Here is a 16156-nt window from a genome sequence, read left to right as displayed (position 1 = left end):
AGTGGTCAGATTTGGGATTTAATTTGCAGGTGGATCCGACAGACTTGCGGATGGACTGAACTTGTAGGGAAGGGAAAGAGGAATCCAGGATGACTCCTAGGTTTTTCCCTGAGTGACTGGGTGACATTTCTGAGAGAAGGAAAAATGGAAGGTGGGGGAGTCGGAGTCCTATCTCGTATGTGTGAATCTTGAGATGCCAATATCCCCCCTCCCATCATCTTTATTAATCCAACCAGTAACTGCTGCGCACCTGTTTGCCATGTGGGGCGCTGGGCACAGCCCTGCCCCATGGAGCTTCGCTCTCCTACCAAGTGTTGTCCCACACAGGAGCTCATCACAGAAAACGGACCCAGAGACCCACAAACATGCAACCAAACCACGGGCACGTTTCTTAATTTCATTTAGGCCTGGAAATTTGGGGATTAAGGAGCCACTGACGGGAGTGTCAATAGCAGTAGGAGGTGCTGGTGTCTTTGCTGACTTGACTCAATAATCACTGGAGAAAGTAAGGAAATCACTGAATTCATTTGGGAAGGTAGAGATAAAACCTTAGTTAATTTTTTTTTTTTAAAAAAAGAGTCACTTGCTGCCCATAGCCTGAAAGTTAATGTCCTAGTGAAGTCCTTTGTAATATACATGAAGTCCAAGTTGCAAAATCTACGGTCTTTGAAGCCAAGGGTGACCCCGTTCTGTTTTCCCTGGCCGCACACGTTGTGCCTGGGACAGTGCCCTCCACACAGGGAGAGCCTGGCAGGGGCACCTGACTGGCGTGGTTTGGTCATTGTAGGAGGTGTTCTTCCTGAGGCTGGTTGGGTTCTGTACATTTGAGTAGAAGGCTATTCTCAGGACCTCAGGCAAGAGTAATGGCTTCTGAAAACTTCGCAGGAAAGAGGCATCACTTGATAAACTTCTGAGCTGGGAATCAGCTAGTAAGAAGCAAACAAGAAATATGATTTTTAACGCTATGACTATTATCAAGTCACTGTTTCTCATGACTGAGTTAATTCACATACCTAGTAGCTTTTACAAACTGTCTTTGCAAAGCCCTGAGTAATTCTTTTTGTTTACTGTTTCAGGAAAGGGTCACCAAGCTTGCACCACGCCCTCAGTCAGAAGAGGATCTGTCTGTTCTATTTGAAGCGTCAATGAAACTGTATTGATTTTCATTTTCACTGAAAGGATTACCATTGGCCATCGTAATTATGAAAGCAGAAGTTGATCTAGCAAGGGCTTTGTCTTTTCACCTCCACACATAACTTCCCTGTTACCAGCTTGAATGTGATATAATTTTATCCTGTAGAAGATTCCCTGATGCTCCAAGTCCAGCTACTTCCATAGAACACACTGAACAAATGCCCACCATGCTGGACCCTCAGCCGGACTTCAGAGGTCCCTGTTCCTGCCCCAAACCCTGCAGACTACCCCTGCTCCATGTATCAAAAGGGCAAACACTCAGTATCTACCAAAAATATTAATGTGTATATCCTATGCCCAGTAATCAACCCCACATCTAGAAATTTATCCTATAAAATACTAGCACAAGTGTGTAAAGAAATATGACAAGGATGTTTCTGGCAGCGCATGTTCTAATAATAAAAAATTTGAAAGAACTTAAGCATTCATTAATATATAGATAAATAAATCATAGTATATTAAATAATGGAATGCTTTTGTGCTACTAATAAGAATGAGAATAACTCTACTAGAAATACGTCCATGATAAACTGCTAAGTGGAAAAGAGAAAGTTGCAGGACAGTTATATATTAATATGGTCTGATATTTACTTTTAAAATTATATATAAATATATGTCTCTCTCTGTATATATATCTAGAAAGAACGTTACACATCAAACTTAAAAGGGATCACTGAAGAAATGGAATTTGGAGGACAGAGAATTAAGAGAAAATGTTTACTTTATGTTTTATACTTTCACTTCTTATTTTACAAACATCTGTATTGTTTGCATTTGTTACAATAAGCACACGTTTTCTAATTTTAAAAGAGGAAGAGAAAAGAAAGAAAAATATCACTTTGCTGTTTTAGGTCAGACTCATAAAAATACTAGTAACTATATTTAAAAGGTAAAAACAAATCCAAAGGGGTAAAATATTAGAGATGGATCCTCTGGTGGAGCAGTTGTTCTTTTGAGAAAAACACAAACAACCTACATGGTAATTCCCTCTTTGGAAAATGGTTCTGGTGCTCAGAATAAATTAATTCAAAAGCAAGCCGTTTTGCCGTTTACAGACTTCAGGATGCAAGTCGAATCCTGGTAGCTGGGTCATCTGCCTCCTGTTATTCCCAGCCTGCGGAAACGTCTATGGCTAGTTTTTCCTCACAGTGGTGAGTGCACTGCTCGAGCTTCGGCAGCCTGGATCTCAGTGTACTTGCAGATTTATCCATATTTTAAACTGGATTAAAGTTTTAATCAGAAAGTATATCAACTAGAGTATATAATTACATATATAATTATATGTAATTACTGGGCATAGGATATATGCATATATAGTATATAATTACATATTACAGTATATAATTATATAAAGTATATAATTACATCAGGATTTTAAAAAACATGAGAAGGGCATTACTGTGCCATTCAACCTGCCTGGCCCTACTTTATCTCTGTAAACATCTTTGTGTACTTGGGATTTTAAAAATAACATTAAAATATTGTTTATTGGGAGTCTTTCTAATTACACACATAAGATATGTTCAGTACCAAACACCGGTAGTACAAAGAGACACACAGAAGAAAATATTTGTTCACATTGCACCATCCAAAAGAGAGCCACTGTTAAAAAATAACAAAATTTAAAAATATATGTTCTCCCCATAATTTTATACACATATATAGATACATTATAGATAACTATGTGTGTATGTGTGTGTGTGTATATATATATATATATATATTTTTTTTTTTTTTTTTTTTACTTAGGAACGGTATCATTAAGGTATAGTTTTAGTTCCTACAGAGCATTCAAATTCTTTATGCCAAGTGCCCAAAAGGCGCTTAAGCACAAGAGAGTCCCGACAGAATTTCATCTCTGCCATCAGACTATATCTAGCTAAAATTCCCTCCAGCTTTTCAGGAGAATTATGGATTCTGAGAGCAGAAGCTTTGTGAATAAGGCAGAGAACAGTGAAGCTGCCAATCTGAAATCCTTCAGGAAACTTTAGTAAAAGTTGTTAATCAATGTCTCAAAATACATTTGGCGTAGCAAAAATATATATGTGCCCCACCCCCCCAAAGAAAGTCCAGGTAAATTCGAGACCTCTTGTAATATATTTTGCAAGGTGATGTGGCATCATTAGAACAGCATAAGACTAGGGAGTCCAGGGGTCCAGGGCCCTGGATTCCACTCCAGCCCCTGTCTGAGTCTTACTTTATTCAACCAATTCCTCTCCAAGCCTGAAAATACCATAACTAGATTTTATGTACTACCTTGTCCTTAATGTGAGATTTTGAATTTGGGAAATTTAATGTAAAATCATTTTAGATATGAAAATGCATTCTTTATCTCTCTGAAATGTTCGATGCCATTTCCACCAGTAACCAGATGTCTCACTGTGACTCACCAGGAGGAGTGTTTGGCATTCATACTGATGATGACTTTGTAGAGGAAGGATTTAAAGGTCAAGCATGAAGAAACAGATTTAGGAAGCCTTCGTGTTTTTTATCCTAATACCCGTCATTTTGGCCCTTACAATTTGAGAATATAGAAAAGATGTGTTTCTTGACTTTACCAGCTATTAAAAGAGCGTGAGAGATTATATCCATTTCTGTAAACCAAACAATTTCATGTTTCTGAGAAAACAATTAAGTACATTTTTCTAAGTCAAATCCTATTTATCTATTGATTTCCTTAGAAGCTCAAACAGTCCTTAGGGGTCACAGCTCCATTTATATGGATTAATGTACTTGCTAAGGAAAGGAAAATTAAAGGAATAGTATTCAGAAGTTTATATAATATTACTTTCATAAAATTATCATATATGGTGGCATTTTCACTTAAAATACATCATCCCTAATTTATTTCTTGACACAAAATTACTAATTTGTTTCAAGCAGGTCATGTTTCTCTGATTTTTGCCAAGTGCCATAATAAACAGCTGGCGTGTTGCACTCCTGTCCCTCCCCTGTGCATAGGGAGGGTTGTGCTGGGTTTGGCATTGTTAGTGTAGCTGTGGACACAGCTGTAGGGTATTTTCCAGTGGTCAGTGAGGTAAGTCTGCTCTTGTAAAATAGAGACAAAGTACAGTATCAAAATAGAGAGCAAAAATTGCTTTTCTGGCCTTTTAACCCTGAGAAAGATTAATGGTTGTTTGCATTAGAAACTACCCTAATCAGGGACTGTTGCCTCCGGGGAGTGGGTATGAGAAAGGGGGCTATTCACCTCCGGGTCAACATTGCACAGGTTGCTGGGTCTCTGATGACCAGCAACCCCGAGCCGAGACAGCTGCCCGGGCTCCTCCATTAAATGCCTCGTCCTCTGGGAGCTGTTGAGGAGGCCAGGCCACATCCCGCCATCACCATCACAACGGCCTGCGGGAGGCAGTCTCCAGGGACAAGTCACGCTTTGAATGGGCAGAAATTGGCTCTTGAAGCCCTAGGTTGAATTACTGGCAGCTGGGGGTGGGAGGGTCTAGTTTCTCATGCTATTATGCTTTCCAACCACCCCAACTCTCAGAATAAATGCATACCCTCCACAAATTGCAATAACTGTTTGCAATTTTGGCCCATGTGAAATCCCTCATGAAATTATGTGCAGGAGAGCTAACTTTGTGTGTGTGTGTGTGTGTGTGTGTTTCCCAGATCCCCACTCTTCTTCTTTTTTGAATTTTATTTTATTTTTTTATACCGCAGGTTCTTATTAGTCATCTATTTTATACATATCAGTGTATACATGTCAATCCCAATCTCCCAATTCATCACACCACCGCCGCCACCACCCCGGTTTCCCCCCTTGGTGCCCATACGTTTGTTCTCTACATCTAGGACAGCTAACTTTAAAGTAGCTCCATTTCATTCTTTCTGGCTTTAAAATTGGCTTTTTTATTTGAGTGCTTTTAATTGGTTTTCTAACTTTTAAAATTGGAAACTGATTAAAATAATCATGAGCAAAAAGGAAAAAAAAAAAACTACCATCATGCCATTACCCAAACACAGCTGTTATCATTTGCTATATTTCTACCTTTTTCATTTGGGTGGTGTCATCCCCTAAGGAATGACATTTTAAGTATTTTCTATGTTGCCACATAATCTTCATAACCATTACTTTAAAAGGCAGACAACAGTTCATTGAATAGGAATTTAATAATTTATTTATTCTTATTATAGGGCACCAAAATTGCTTTCAAATTTTTACTCCTACCAATGCCACAGCAATGAATAAATGAAAAGTTGTATGTGGCTTTTCTCATATTCTAAATTAACTTCTTAGGTTAATTAATCCCCGAATGGAATTTTTAAAGTATGGACATTTTTATGGCTCTTGACTCATATGATCAGATTATAAATACCTCACTATTGTTTTATGATGGTGTATCTTAACAGTGCACATGAGCAAATTCAAATTCTCAAAATTATGAAACTTACTTTAGTGTTATATTTTTGCATCTTAAGTGAAACTGTAAACCACCAAGTCTACTTTTTTGTGTCACTTATAATTTTTTCCCCTTCCAAGCCTATGGGCCTGTGTTATTACATTCACGGTCCTCAGTTTTGCTGGCCAAGGAAAAAAAACCAAGAGAGCAACATATAAATGTCCTTTTCTATACTGGTGTTCTAGAATCGTCTGGGGCTCTGAGTGAAAAGACTGCTACACGGGGAAGGAGGTAAGCAACGCCAAGGAATCACCCACCAATACCCCTTCCAAGGCTCTAAGTTGCTCCTCTAATCAGAAACCTCCCAGACCTCTGCAGGTGTGCGCATTGGTCCCACCTTGGCTTTGGCAACATTACTGGGGACCACGGTGAGCTTTATCACAAACAGGGCATAAGAGAAAAGAATGTGTGTAAAGCAACATATACATTAATGAGATGTCAAAATAGTACCAACAAGCTGAGTGGCCACCTGAGTAAGGACAGGCTAATTTTCTTTCATTTTTTTACATCTCGTTTAACCACTACATACTCAGCACATAACTCAGTACCTTGACGAAGCAAGTTCCCAAAGGAGAAGGAAGGGGAACATGGATTTGGGGGGAAGGAGGAGGCAGGGATGGGGTTTGTTTGGGGAGTGGGGGTGAGCTGGGGAATGATTACAAAAACATGACATTTAATTGTATTTTTTAACCAAACTATTGATAATTTATAAATAAAAATATCAACTCTTATGAAACACAGTGGCCTATTTGCTAGGGCATCTTCCACAGCTGGCAACAATAATAAACTAAAGACAATAATAAGTTTATTTATTGGGGATTTATTGAGCCCTTAGCCTGTGCCAGGCTCTTTGTCAAGGAGTTGCCTACTACGAGAAGCATTGCTATTATCATTTTTGTACAAATGAGGAAATTAAGACTCAGGTTAATAAAAACAAACTGCCCAACTTCACACAGCTGATAAGTGGCAGAGCCAGCTCTCAATCCCAAGGTTCTCCTGACCCTACATTCCCGCCACCAAGTTCACTGCCTGTCGAATGCCTTCTGTTGTCAGAGACTTCCCTGAATCCCATTTACACACTGCAGATGCTTGTGTACGACACAGTACCTTGAACACAGTAGGGACGCCATAAGTATCTGTGGAACAGAGGACTGTATTTCATTAAAAGAGGGAGAAGGAGAAGAGAAAAGGAGATTCTGCAAGCCTTTGACATGTCAGAGGGGAGTCAAGCTGGCCGAGCTGGTGGCCACACGGATGGGTGTTAGAGGTAACAGAGCCGCCTCGGGGTGAAGCCAGCCCTGATCGCCACTAACTGAGTAACTTGGGTGATTCACTCAGATTCTCTGAGCACAATCTTCACCTTACAGGGTTGTTGTAAATGTCTACAGGAAGTCACGTGTGGTAAATGCGTAGAACAGTGCTTGGCCTAGAGTCTTTGCCCAGCACTTGTGAGTTCTCTTCCCTTCCAGAACACTAAGCTGGCATCAGATCTCTACACGATGTCAGCTGGGCACCAAGGGCTTCTAAACTTCCCTCAGTACAAGAATGACCTGGGATGCTAGTTAAAGATAGAGATCACCAGGCTCTTCCCCCATCCCCCAGAAATTCAGATCCTGTCAACCCAGGTTGGAACCCAGGGATCTATTATTGGTTGGGTAAGTTTCACTTAGGAAAATTAAACTGCACTTGGACCAGTTTGGCAGCCTCTCAGCATAGGTGGTGACAGAAACAGAGCATCAGTCCCAACCTTCAGTGTGCACAGAAACTTCTGGAGGGCTTGTTAAAACATGGGTTGCTGGGCCTGGTCCCCAGAGTTTCTGATTCAATAGGTCTGGCTGGGGAGCAAGAATTTGCATTTTGAACTAGTTCCCAGGTGACGCTGCCACTCTGAGATCACACTTTAAGAACCACTGAACCCATGGATTGCAATTTTCTCATATTTCAAATTCAGGAAATTCCAGCTGGAATTTGTTCTACCCAGCATGTAGCAGGACCATGGGTCCATGGTGAGGGTCAGGACAGGACCGGGGCTCTGACCACAGGACACACCTCTCCACTAGACCAGGGCCCCCAGCCCCAGGCGCTGGGCCCCCTCTTCCCCGCCATGACTGCCTTGCCAAGAAGCCCCTGTCTCCCTTGTTTCCACTTTCTTTTCAGGCTGAGGCCTTTCCGGGGTGTGAGGAGGTTCTGCCTGTCAAAGCCCAAGCAGAAAGGAAACACTCACGAGTGACTGCAGCGTTGAGGAAGGCCACGGTATTGGCTGCAACCACAATGAGACTATTAAAAAATACACTAAGTACCAGAGCTCTGGGTTTCATTTCAGTATAATTGGTATAAAGAATATAAAACTCTCAGCTACGATGTTAACAGACTGCTAAGACCACTCTGTCTTATCTCTGTTGAAAAAAGAAAACAAAAACTCTCCTCGTTACGCTCCTGTTTAAAAAGTTATGCTGGGAAAAGTTTCCATTTTACCTGGAAAGTGGATATAGAAAGAGTAAATACATATAGAGTTGTGCATGTAATTATTGGTAAAGAATCGTAGGATACGAATTAGAATAAAATGAGCTGTGCTTCAAGGGACAAAGAGAAGGACGGCTACTCACATCCAGTTAGGAAAAGACAACCCAGGCGTCCTGAGCTCACTCAGAGGCACCCCAGGCTTCTCTGCTCTGGCTCTTCCTCCTGACCGCCTTGAACTATCACGTGCCCGCGAGCAAGGGTGTCGGATGCTCTCCCCGGAAATGAGCAGAGGCCAGGAGGGCTGGTCCCCTGTCATGCTACCGAACCACCAAAGTCTATGGATTTAAGAATTTCGACTTGAAAGTTGAAATTGAGTACAAAGAAAAGGATATTCCCTAAGTGTGTGGAGGGGTAGAGATGGAACAGCTCTCAGACTTTGCCTGAACGCCCACTATGCCCCTGCACTGGGATGGGAGCTGCTGCATAAACGAGACCCAGCCTCCCCACTCAAGGGACTGGAACACAGAAAGTTCCGTGGGGGCAGAAATACCGTGAGTGGGTGAGCACTCATACCCTCTACCCATTCTGGCCCCTACAAGGAATTTTGGCTTTGCTAGCTTAGGCCCCCAGCCTTCTCTGGGGCAAACTGGGATACCCAGCATGATGGACTGAATTGTTTTTCCCCCAAATCATGTGCTGAAGCCCCAACCCCAGTACTTCACATGTGACTGTATTGGAGACAGGGCCTGTAAAGAGGTGTGTGGTTAACGCAGTCCAGTGGGTGGACCCTAATCCAATCTGACTGGTGTGCTTTTACGAAGAGGAAATTTGGACACAAAAGGAGCACCAGATATGCACACAGAGGAAAGGCCATGTGAGGACACAGCAAGAAGGCACCATCTGCAGGTCAAGGAGAGAGGCCTCAGGAGAAACCAAAGCTGCCAACGCCTTGATCTTGGACTTCCAGCCTCCAGAGCTGTGAGAAAATAAATTCCTGTTGTTTAAACCCTGTGGTGTTTTGTTTGGGTAACCCTAACAACTAGGGTTTGCTAGCAAAAGAGGGGCAGCCTTGAAGATTTTACATCAGAAAGGGCTAAGAGCCACTGGCAGAAAAAAGATACTTGTAAATCAGAAGGCAAGAAAGAAAGGACTGGAGGCCCCAAGTTGTTTAGAGAGAGTCTTGGGGGAGTTTAGGAGAGAGGAAGAGATTAGGGGCAGCTGCAAGCCAGGCATTAGAAGATAAATAGGGAAGAGAGGTTTGGTTTGGTTTTAAAGGTTGTTCTGTGTTATGAATAGAACTCCCTTTGGAGCTTCTTAGGAGATGGTGATGATGATACAGATTGTTTTAAAATTATCTCTGCATGTCAGACTTTTGCGGTGATGGTTTTGCTAAATTGCAACACCAAACCAAGACCAGGTCCAAGTTAAGGGGTGTTACGTTATAATTTTAAAACAATGTAGTAAGCATAGTGATAAAAAAAAAAAAAAAAACACCAAGTCAGGGAAGGTTTCATGAAAGAGAGGACTCCTGGGTTGAACTCTGAAGGAAAGCAGAGTTAGATGGGAGATAGGAAGTTGGAAAGATGGTCCAGGTAGAACGAACAGCATAAACTATAGCACCGAGTAAAAACACGGGGTTGTGCAAAGAGTGTAACAGTTTGGTATTGCCGAGTGTCATGTGCAAGTCAAGAGGTGGTAAGTTGAGGCTGGAGAAGTCAACATGGTGCCCAGTGGAACTTGGAACGAATCCCGTAAGGTGCTAAAAAAACAAAAATCATTAGGGACCAACTGGAGTGCCAGAGACAGATGTGTGTTGGAGATCAGGCACTCAGACAAGAAGCTAGATTAAGAAGTGACTGATAATAATTACAGAATAACGAAAAAATCATGATAAATAAGCTAACATTTCTTTCATCTTTCTCTAGATCTTCTTTTAAATTTTCATTTTGAAATAACTGTAGATTCACATTCAGTTGAAAGCAATAACACATAGAGATCCCACATACCCTTTACCCAATTTCCCCCAATATAACATCTTGCACAACTGTAGTATAAGAGCACAACCAGGAAACTGACGGTGATACAATCCATCCACCTTATTCAGACTTCACCATTTTTACATGCACTCACTATGAAATGTTATCACATATGCAGATTATGTGACCACCATCACAGCCCGGATACAGAGCATTTCCATCACAAGGATGCCCTGAGCTACCCTTTTAGAGCCATAGCCACTTCCTTCCCTCCCCCATCCCTGACAACTGCTAATCTATTCCCTTTATCTATAATTTTGTATAATTTAAGCTAGGAATCTTTGAGATGGACTTCTTTCCCACTCAGCATAATTCTTTGGTGATTCATCCAGGTTGCTGTGTATACCAGTAGTTCCTTCCTTTTTATTACTGAGTAGTATCTCATTGTGTGGCTGGGCCACGGTTTGTTTAACCACTCCCGAAGGACATTTTGGTTGATTCCAGATTTTGGCTATTATGAATCAAGCTGTTCTGAACAATTGTGTACAGGTTTCTGCATGAACATAAGTCTTCATTTCTCTGGAATAAATGGCCAAGAGTGCCATGTGGTATGACTTGGTTAGTTATGTAAAAAAACTGACAAACTGTTTCAGGGAGCTACATCATTTTACATTCCCACCAGAAATGTTGGAGTTTCTCCACATTCTCATCATCATTTGGTGTTACCACTATTTTTTTATTTTAGCTGTCCTGGTGGGTATGTAGTGAGCTTTCATTGTGATTTTAATTTCCATTCCTCTAATGGCTAATGATGTTGAACATCTTTTCATGCACTGATTTGCCATCTGTATATCCTCTTTGGTGAAATGTCTGTTCATGTATTTTGCCTGTTTTCTAATTGGATTGTTCACTTTCTTACTGTTGAGTTTTGAAAATTCTTTATATATTCTAGATATAAGTCCTTTGTCAGATAGGTGGTTTGCAAATATTTTTTCCCAGTCGATTGCTTGTCTTTTCATCTTCTTACAGGGTCTTTCACAGAGCAAAAGTTTCAATATTTTTTCTTTTGTTATTGAAGTATAGTTGATGTACAATATTATATAAGTTATAGGTGTACAATACAGTGATCCACAATTTTTAAAGGTTATACTCCATTTGTAGTTATTATAAAATATTGCAGAAGTTCTTAATTTAATGAGATCCAATTTATCACATTTTCCTTCTATGCATCATGCTTTTTGTGTAAAGTCTAAGAACACTGACTAGCCATAGACCTCTAAGATTTTATCCTAAGATTTTTCCTAGAAGTTTTAGTTTTATATCTAAGTCTGTAATCCATTTTGAGTTAATTTTTGTATAAAGTATGAGACTTAGGTTGAGGTTCTTTTTTTCCCTATGCCTGTCCACGTGCTCCAGCACCATTTATTGAAAAATCAATCTCTCCTCCATTGAATTTTTTCACCTTTGTCAAAAATCAGTTGGGCGTATTCATGTGGGTCTACTTTTGGTTTCTCTGTTCCATTGATCTATACATCTATCTCTCCATCAATACCACACTGTTTTCATTACTGTAGCTATCTAGTAGGCCTTAACATTGGATAAAATGATTCCTCCTATTTTATCCTTCTTTTTCAAATGTGTTGTAGCTATTCTAGATTCTGCACCTTTCAGTATAAATTTTATAATAAACTTGCCTATGTCAACAAAAATATACTTCTGAGATTTGATAGGAATTGCATTAAACCTATTGATAATTTGGGGAGAATTGGCATCTTTAGTATGTTGAGTTTCCAATCCACAAACACAATTATGTCTCTCCATTTATCTAAATCTTTGAATTCTTTCATGAGCATTTGTAATTTTCAGGACACAGATCCTGAACATGTTTTGTCATATTTATACCTATATACTTCATTTTCTTTGAAGCAACTATAAATGGTATTGTGTTTTTAATTTCCATTTCCACGTGTTTATTGGTACTATGCAGAAATGTGATTGATTTTTGCATGTTTACCTTGTATCCTACAACCTTGCTGAGCTCACTTATTAATTCTATAAGTTTTTTTGTAGATTCCTTGAGATTTTCTATGTAGACAATTATGGCATCTGCAAATAGGGACAGTTTTATTTCTTCATTTCCAATGTGTATGCCTTTTATTTCATTTTCTTGCCTTATTGCATTGCTAGAACTTCCAGTACTATGTTAAATGAGGGTGGTGAGAGCAGACATCCTTCCCTTGTGCCTGATCCTAGGGAGAAAGCATTGAGTCTTTCATATTAACTATGATGTTGGCTGTAGAGCTTCTGTAGATACTTTTTATCAAGTTAAAGAATCTGTGTCATCTTTTTAAAATATTATAACATAGTAGCTTTTCTTACTTCCTGGTGTTTATGCTTAATTTATTGGAGTTAGGTTATTTTTGTAATCAAAGGACAAAGCGATCTTCTCCATTTCCATTATAATCCTGTTAAGGTACCCATGCAGGTATTATAATTTCCATTTATCACATAAACTTTTTAAAAATAGAGACTCCAAGAGGTAAACTGATTTGCCCAATTTACATGTAAATTAGTAGAGTCAGACTGGGTCCTAGGGCATTAGTTCAATAACATTTACTGTAAGCCTAATATTGATAATATGGTTGAACTCTTATGTGCCAGGCGCTATAAGTGCTTTACATGCATTATGCCATTTAATGCTCAAAACAGCCCGATGAGGCAGATATTACTATCATCCCCATTTTACAGATGATAATACAAAGCCTTAGAGAGGGTGGATAATTGAACAAGGTCACACCGCTAGCAAGGAGCAGCAAGTGATCTGGACGTAGACACAGCCCTTGGTCTTGAAAACCACCCAGTGCCAACTCCTGTGCCAGGTTTTAGGGATACAAAGCTGGATGAGAGACAGTCCCTCCCCTGAAGGAGCTCACAGTTGAGCAGGGGAAACAGATCAGCATATTTGCAGCTTGGCTCCTGAAGAAGCCATAGCCCCAGTTAGTGAGATATCTTTCCAATATTAGAGGAGCTCAATAATATTTGTTGATTGAATGGCCAAGCAGAAGGGAGGAAGGGAGGAAGGGAGGGAGGGAGGGAGGGAGGGAAGAAGGAAGGTATTATTCTGGTTTCTTGGACAGATCTAATGTTGGTCATATTTTATGTAGAAGGTAGTTCTTTCCAGTAGAAAGTACTTTATACTTTCTAGAAGTAGAAAGAATTCCTTAAACCTAAATATCTACCTGCCTCTAGCCAGCCTGGTCAGTTTGCATAATTGTGCTGGGTAACAATCACTGAAAACTATCAAATATAAAGAAAAGGACTGAAGCATCATGGAATATCAGAACCAAAAAGTAGCAGGATCTGGTCATCCAGAAAGAAGAGCAAATCCTTCACACACAGCTCCGTGGAATACCCAGGTTAAGCCACAACTGCTGCCCGGGACAGGCTTTACTTTCCAAGTAACTTTGACCTCAGTGTTCCCAAAACTCCCACCATCCCACAAGACCACCAAGACCAAGCTCACCTCTCCTTCTTCAGTCTCATCAGCAGGTAAGGTTTCCTACACGGCAGAGACTCGAGGAGACATGGTGGAGGATGCTCTCCCCTCCCCACTGTGTCCTTTCTCCCCTCCCATCCCCTAATTATCCCCCTCCTTTTACTCCTCTTCCTGTTTTTCCTCTGCGCTATTCTATGACCACTGGGAATTACTCATTCCCAAAGAGGAAAAAGAGAAACACCAGTTAACACTGATTGAGTGTAGATTGTGTAACAACTTCTAAGCACTTTACTTATTTTACAATGTTGACATTTCAACAACCTTATGAGTTATTACACCTTCCTCTTCACCCCAAACGCAGACACAGACACACACACACACACCTCGTTCAAGCCCACCATCTCTCACCTGGGTCACTCTAGTCGCCTTTTTTTTTTTTTTTAATTAATTTATTTATTTATTTATTTTTGGCTGCTTGGGTCTTCGCTGCTGCACACGGGCTTTCTCTAGTTGCGGTGAGCGGGGGCTACTCTTCATTTCGGTGCGCGGGCTTCTCATTGCGGTAGCTTCTCTTGTTGTGGAGCACAGGCTCTAGGCGTGCGGGCTTCAGTAGTTGTGGCTCACGGGCTCTAGAGTGCAGGCTCAGTAGTTGTGGTGAACGGGCTTAGTTGCTCCGTGGCATGTGGGATCTTCCAGGACCAGGGCTCGAACCCATGTCCCCTGCATTGGCAAGCAGATTCTCAACCACTGCGCCACGTGGGAAGCCCTCTAGTCGCCTTCTTAATGGTTTCCCAGCCTCCACTTCTTAACCCCCTGAAATCCATTCTCCATCTTGCCCTCACGATGGTTTTGATAAAACACAGATTGTCTGAAAGCCAATGGCTTTCCCTTAAAGTCTTTCAGTGGCTTCCCGTGGCCTTTACGAGGAGGCACACACCCCGCAGCAGACAGGCAGGACTGTCATGATCTTGCCGCTGCCTCCCCGCCCAGGCTCCTGTCTCCCCATGGACCCTTCACTGTGGTCACACCCTTCTCCCTGGGGGAGTCAAAGAACCCTCCTCTGAAGTCTCCTCTGAACTCCCATAACATCCTCTGCATCTTGTACTATGCTGCAAAAACGTCTTACTCTGTGCGCATTTATTTTCTTGTCCATCTCCCCCTCTAATCTGGTAACAGAGGATAAAATCATGTCTTAATTATCTCTAGAGCCTTACTGCCTAGCAGAATAGTGTACATGTACAGCAGTAAGTTTCCAGTAAGTATTTGCACAATAGAATGGAAAGGAGAGAACAAAATTCTCATTAGCCAAATTCTCCAACTTGTTTTTTTTTTTACTTTTCTTTTTTACTTTTTTTTTATTGGAGTATAATTGCTTTACAATGGTGTGTTAGTTTCTGCTGTACAATGAAGTGAATCAGCTATATGTATACATATTTCCCCTCCTTCTTGGACCTCCCTCCCACCACCCCCATCCCACCCATCTAGGTCATCACAGAGCACCGAGCTGAGCTTCCCGTGCTTTATAGCAGCTTCCCACTAGCTATCTATTTTACACATGGTAGTGTATGTATGTCAATCCTGATCTCCCTCCAACTTTTCAAGTGAATTAATACAAAGCCTGTGAGCCCCAGATCCTCAGCAATAACCAGTGAGTGCTGGAACTAACATCTTTTGCCCAATATATCCTGATATAAAAAAACCTGACAAAAAGCAAAAAGTGTTCTAGGACCCACTTTTTAAAGTCCTGGTCCATTGAGAATGTTGGGAGGGTGGCTTGGGGGCTCCACAGAACTTAGGAGCCTCCTCTTACAGATCAATGCAGAGAACCCCCCAGCTGAGCCAATAAGGAACAACTTTATAAAGAACAGTTATTTAGCCATACAAAAGAAAATCTTCCTACCGGTAGTAACGCCATTAACATCTTAGCAGCTTTTGCATTATGAATCTGACACTGCTTTCTTCTTCAAAGCCCAATCTGAGTGCTTTTGATTTTTTTTAATGAAGTAATAAAGCCATCAACACACAATAAAAGCTATGCAATATTTATAATCAGGTGTCTCTAGAGTATATTTTCTGTTGAAGAAGAGATTGAGTTACTAGGCCTTCCCTTTCAAATCCCTTAAAACCTCAGCTTTAGAATGAGAGACTCAAACTCTTCTCTCGGGTCTTAATTTTTATATGGCTTATTACTAATTTATCCCCTCTAAAACTCTAAATCTCCTCAACATAGCTTCAGCTCCTTCCACCGGCTGAACTGGCAGCCGGCTGATCTTTTTATTGGTGGGTAATGGATTTAGTTTGCTGACACGGGAACAATGAGAGGATAAACAATTCCATTTGCGGCCATGAAATTCCCCATCTGTTGGGTGCGTTCAGGCCTGGAGAGGGCTGGGCAGAGACAGAGGAGCAAGCCGCCACGCCTGATGTTAATGGCATCCGTCACACAGGTTGAACCTGTGGCTTCATAAATCAAGAGCTAACAGCATCTCTGGTTGCTCTTGTCATTAACTCGCCAGCCGTTGAAATACCCAAGAATTTACCGTAACGTTGAGCCTAAAGACCTGATTTGCGATTCTGATCTCACCTAGAGACCAGAGGTAGCAAGGGAA

The 16156-nt window shown here is 41.0% G+C and overlaps 1 protein-coding gene across 6 annotated transcripts in view; it reads left to right on the top strand.

Moving 5' to 3' along the window:
* The window catches only part of ADHFE1 (alcohol dehydrogenase iron containing 1), a 33467-nt gene extending 31857 nt beyond the window's left edge, over positions 1–1610 (top strand). For 4 of the 6 annotated variants that reach the window (XR_005017058.1, XM_036830640.1, XM_036830637.1 and 1 more), the window contains one exon: positions 1077–1610. Coding sequence is in view for 3 of the 6 variants with exons in the window: in XM_036830640.1 (XP_036686535.1) it covers positions 1077–1160 (84 nt within the window). In the remaining 3 variants the exon portion in view is untranslated. Of the gene's footprint in view, positions 1–405; positions 506–1076 lie in introns of all 6 variants that reach the window. The other 2 variants (XR_005017059.1, XR_005017057.1) reach the window with 1 other exon arrangement.
* Positions 1611–16156: the final 14546 nt, after the last annotated feature.

The sequence above is a fragment of the Balaenoptera musculus genome, chromosome 17 (assembly GCF_009873245.2).
Source record: "Balaenoptera musculus isolate JJ_BM4_2016_0621 chromosome 17, mBalMus1.pri.v3, whole genome shotgun sequence".
In the NCBI taxonomy this organism is placed as follows: Eukaryota; Metazoa; Chordata; class Mammalia; order Artiodactyla; family Balaenopteridae; genus Balaenoptera; species Balaenoptera musculus.
Note: the sequence above shows the minus strand (reverse complement) of the source record. Positions and strands in the feature narration are given on the sequence as shown.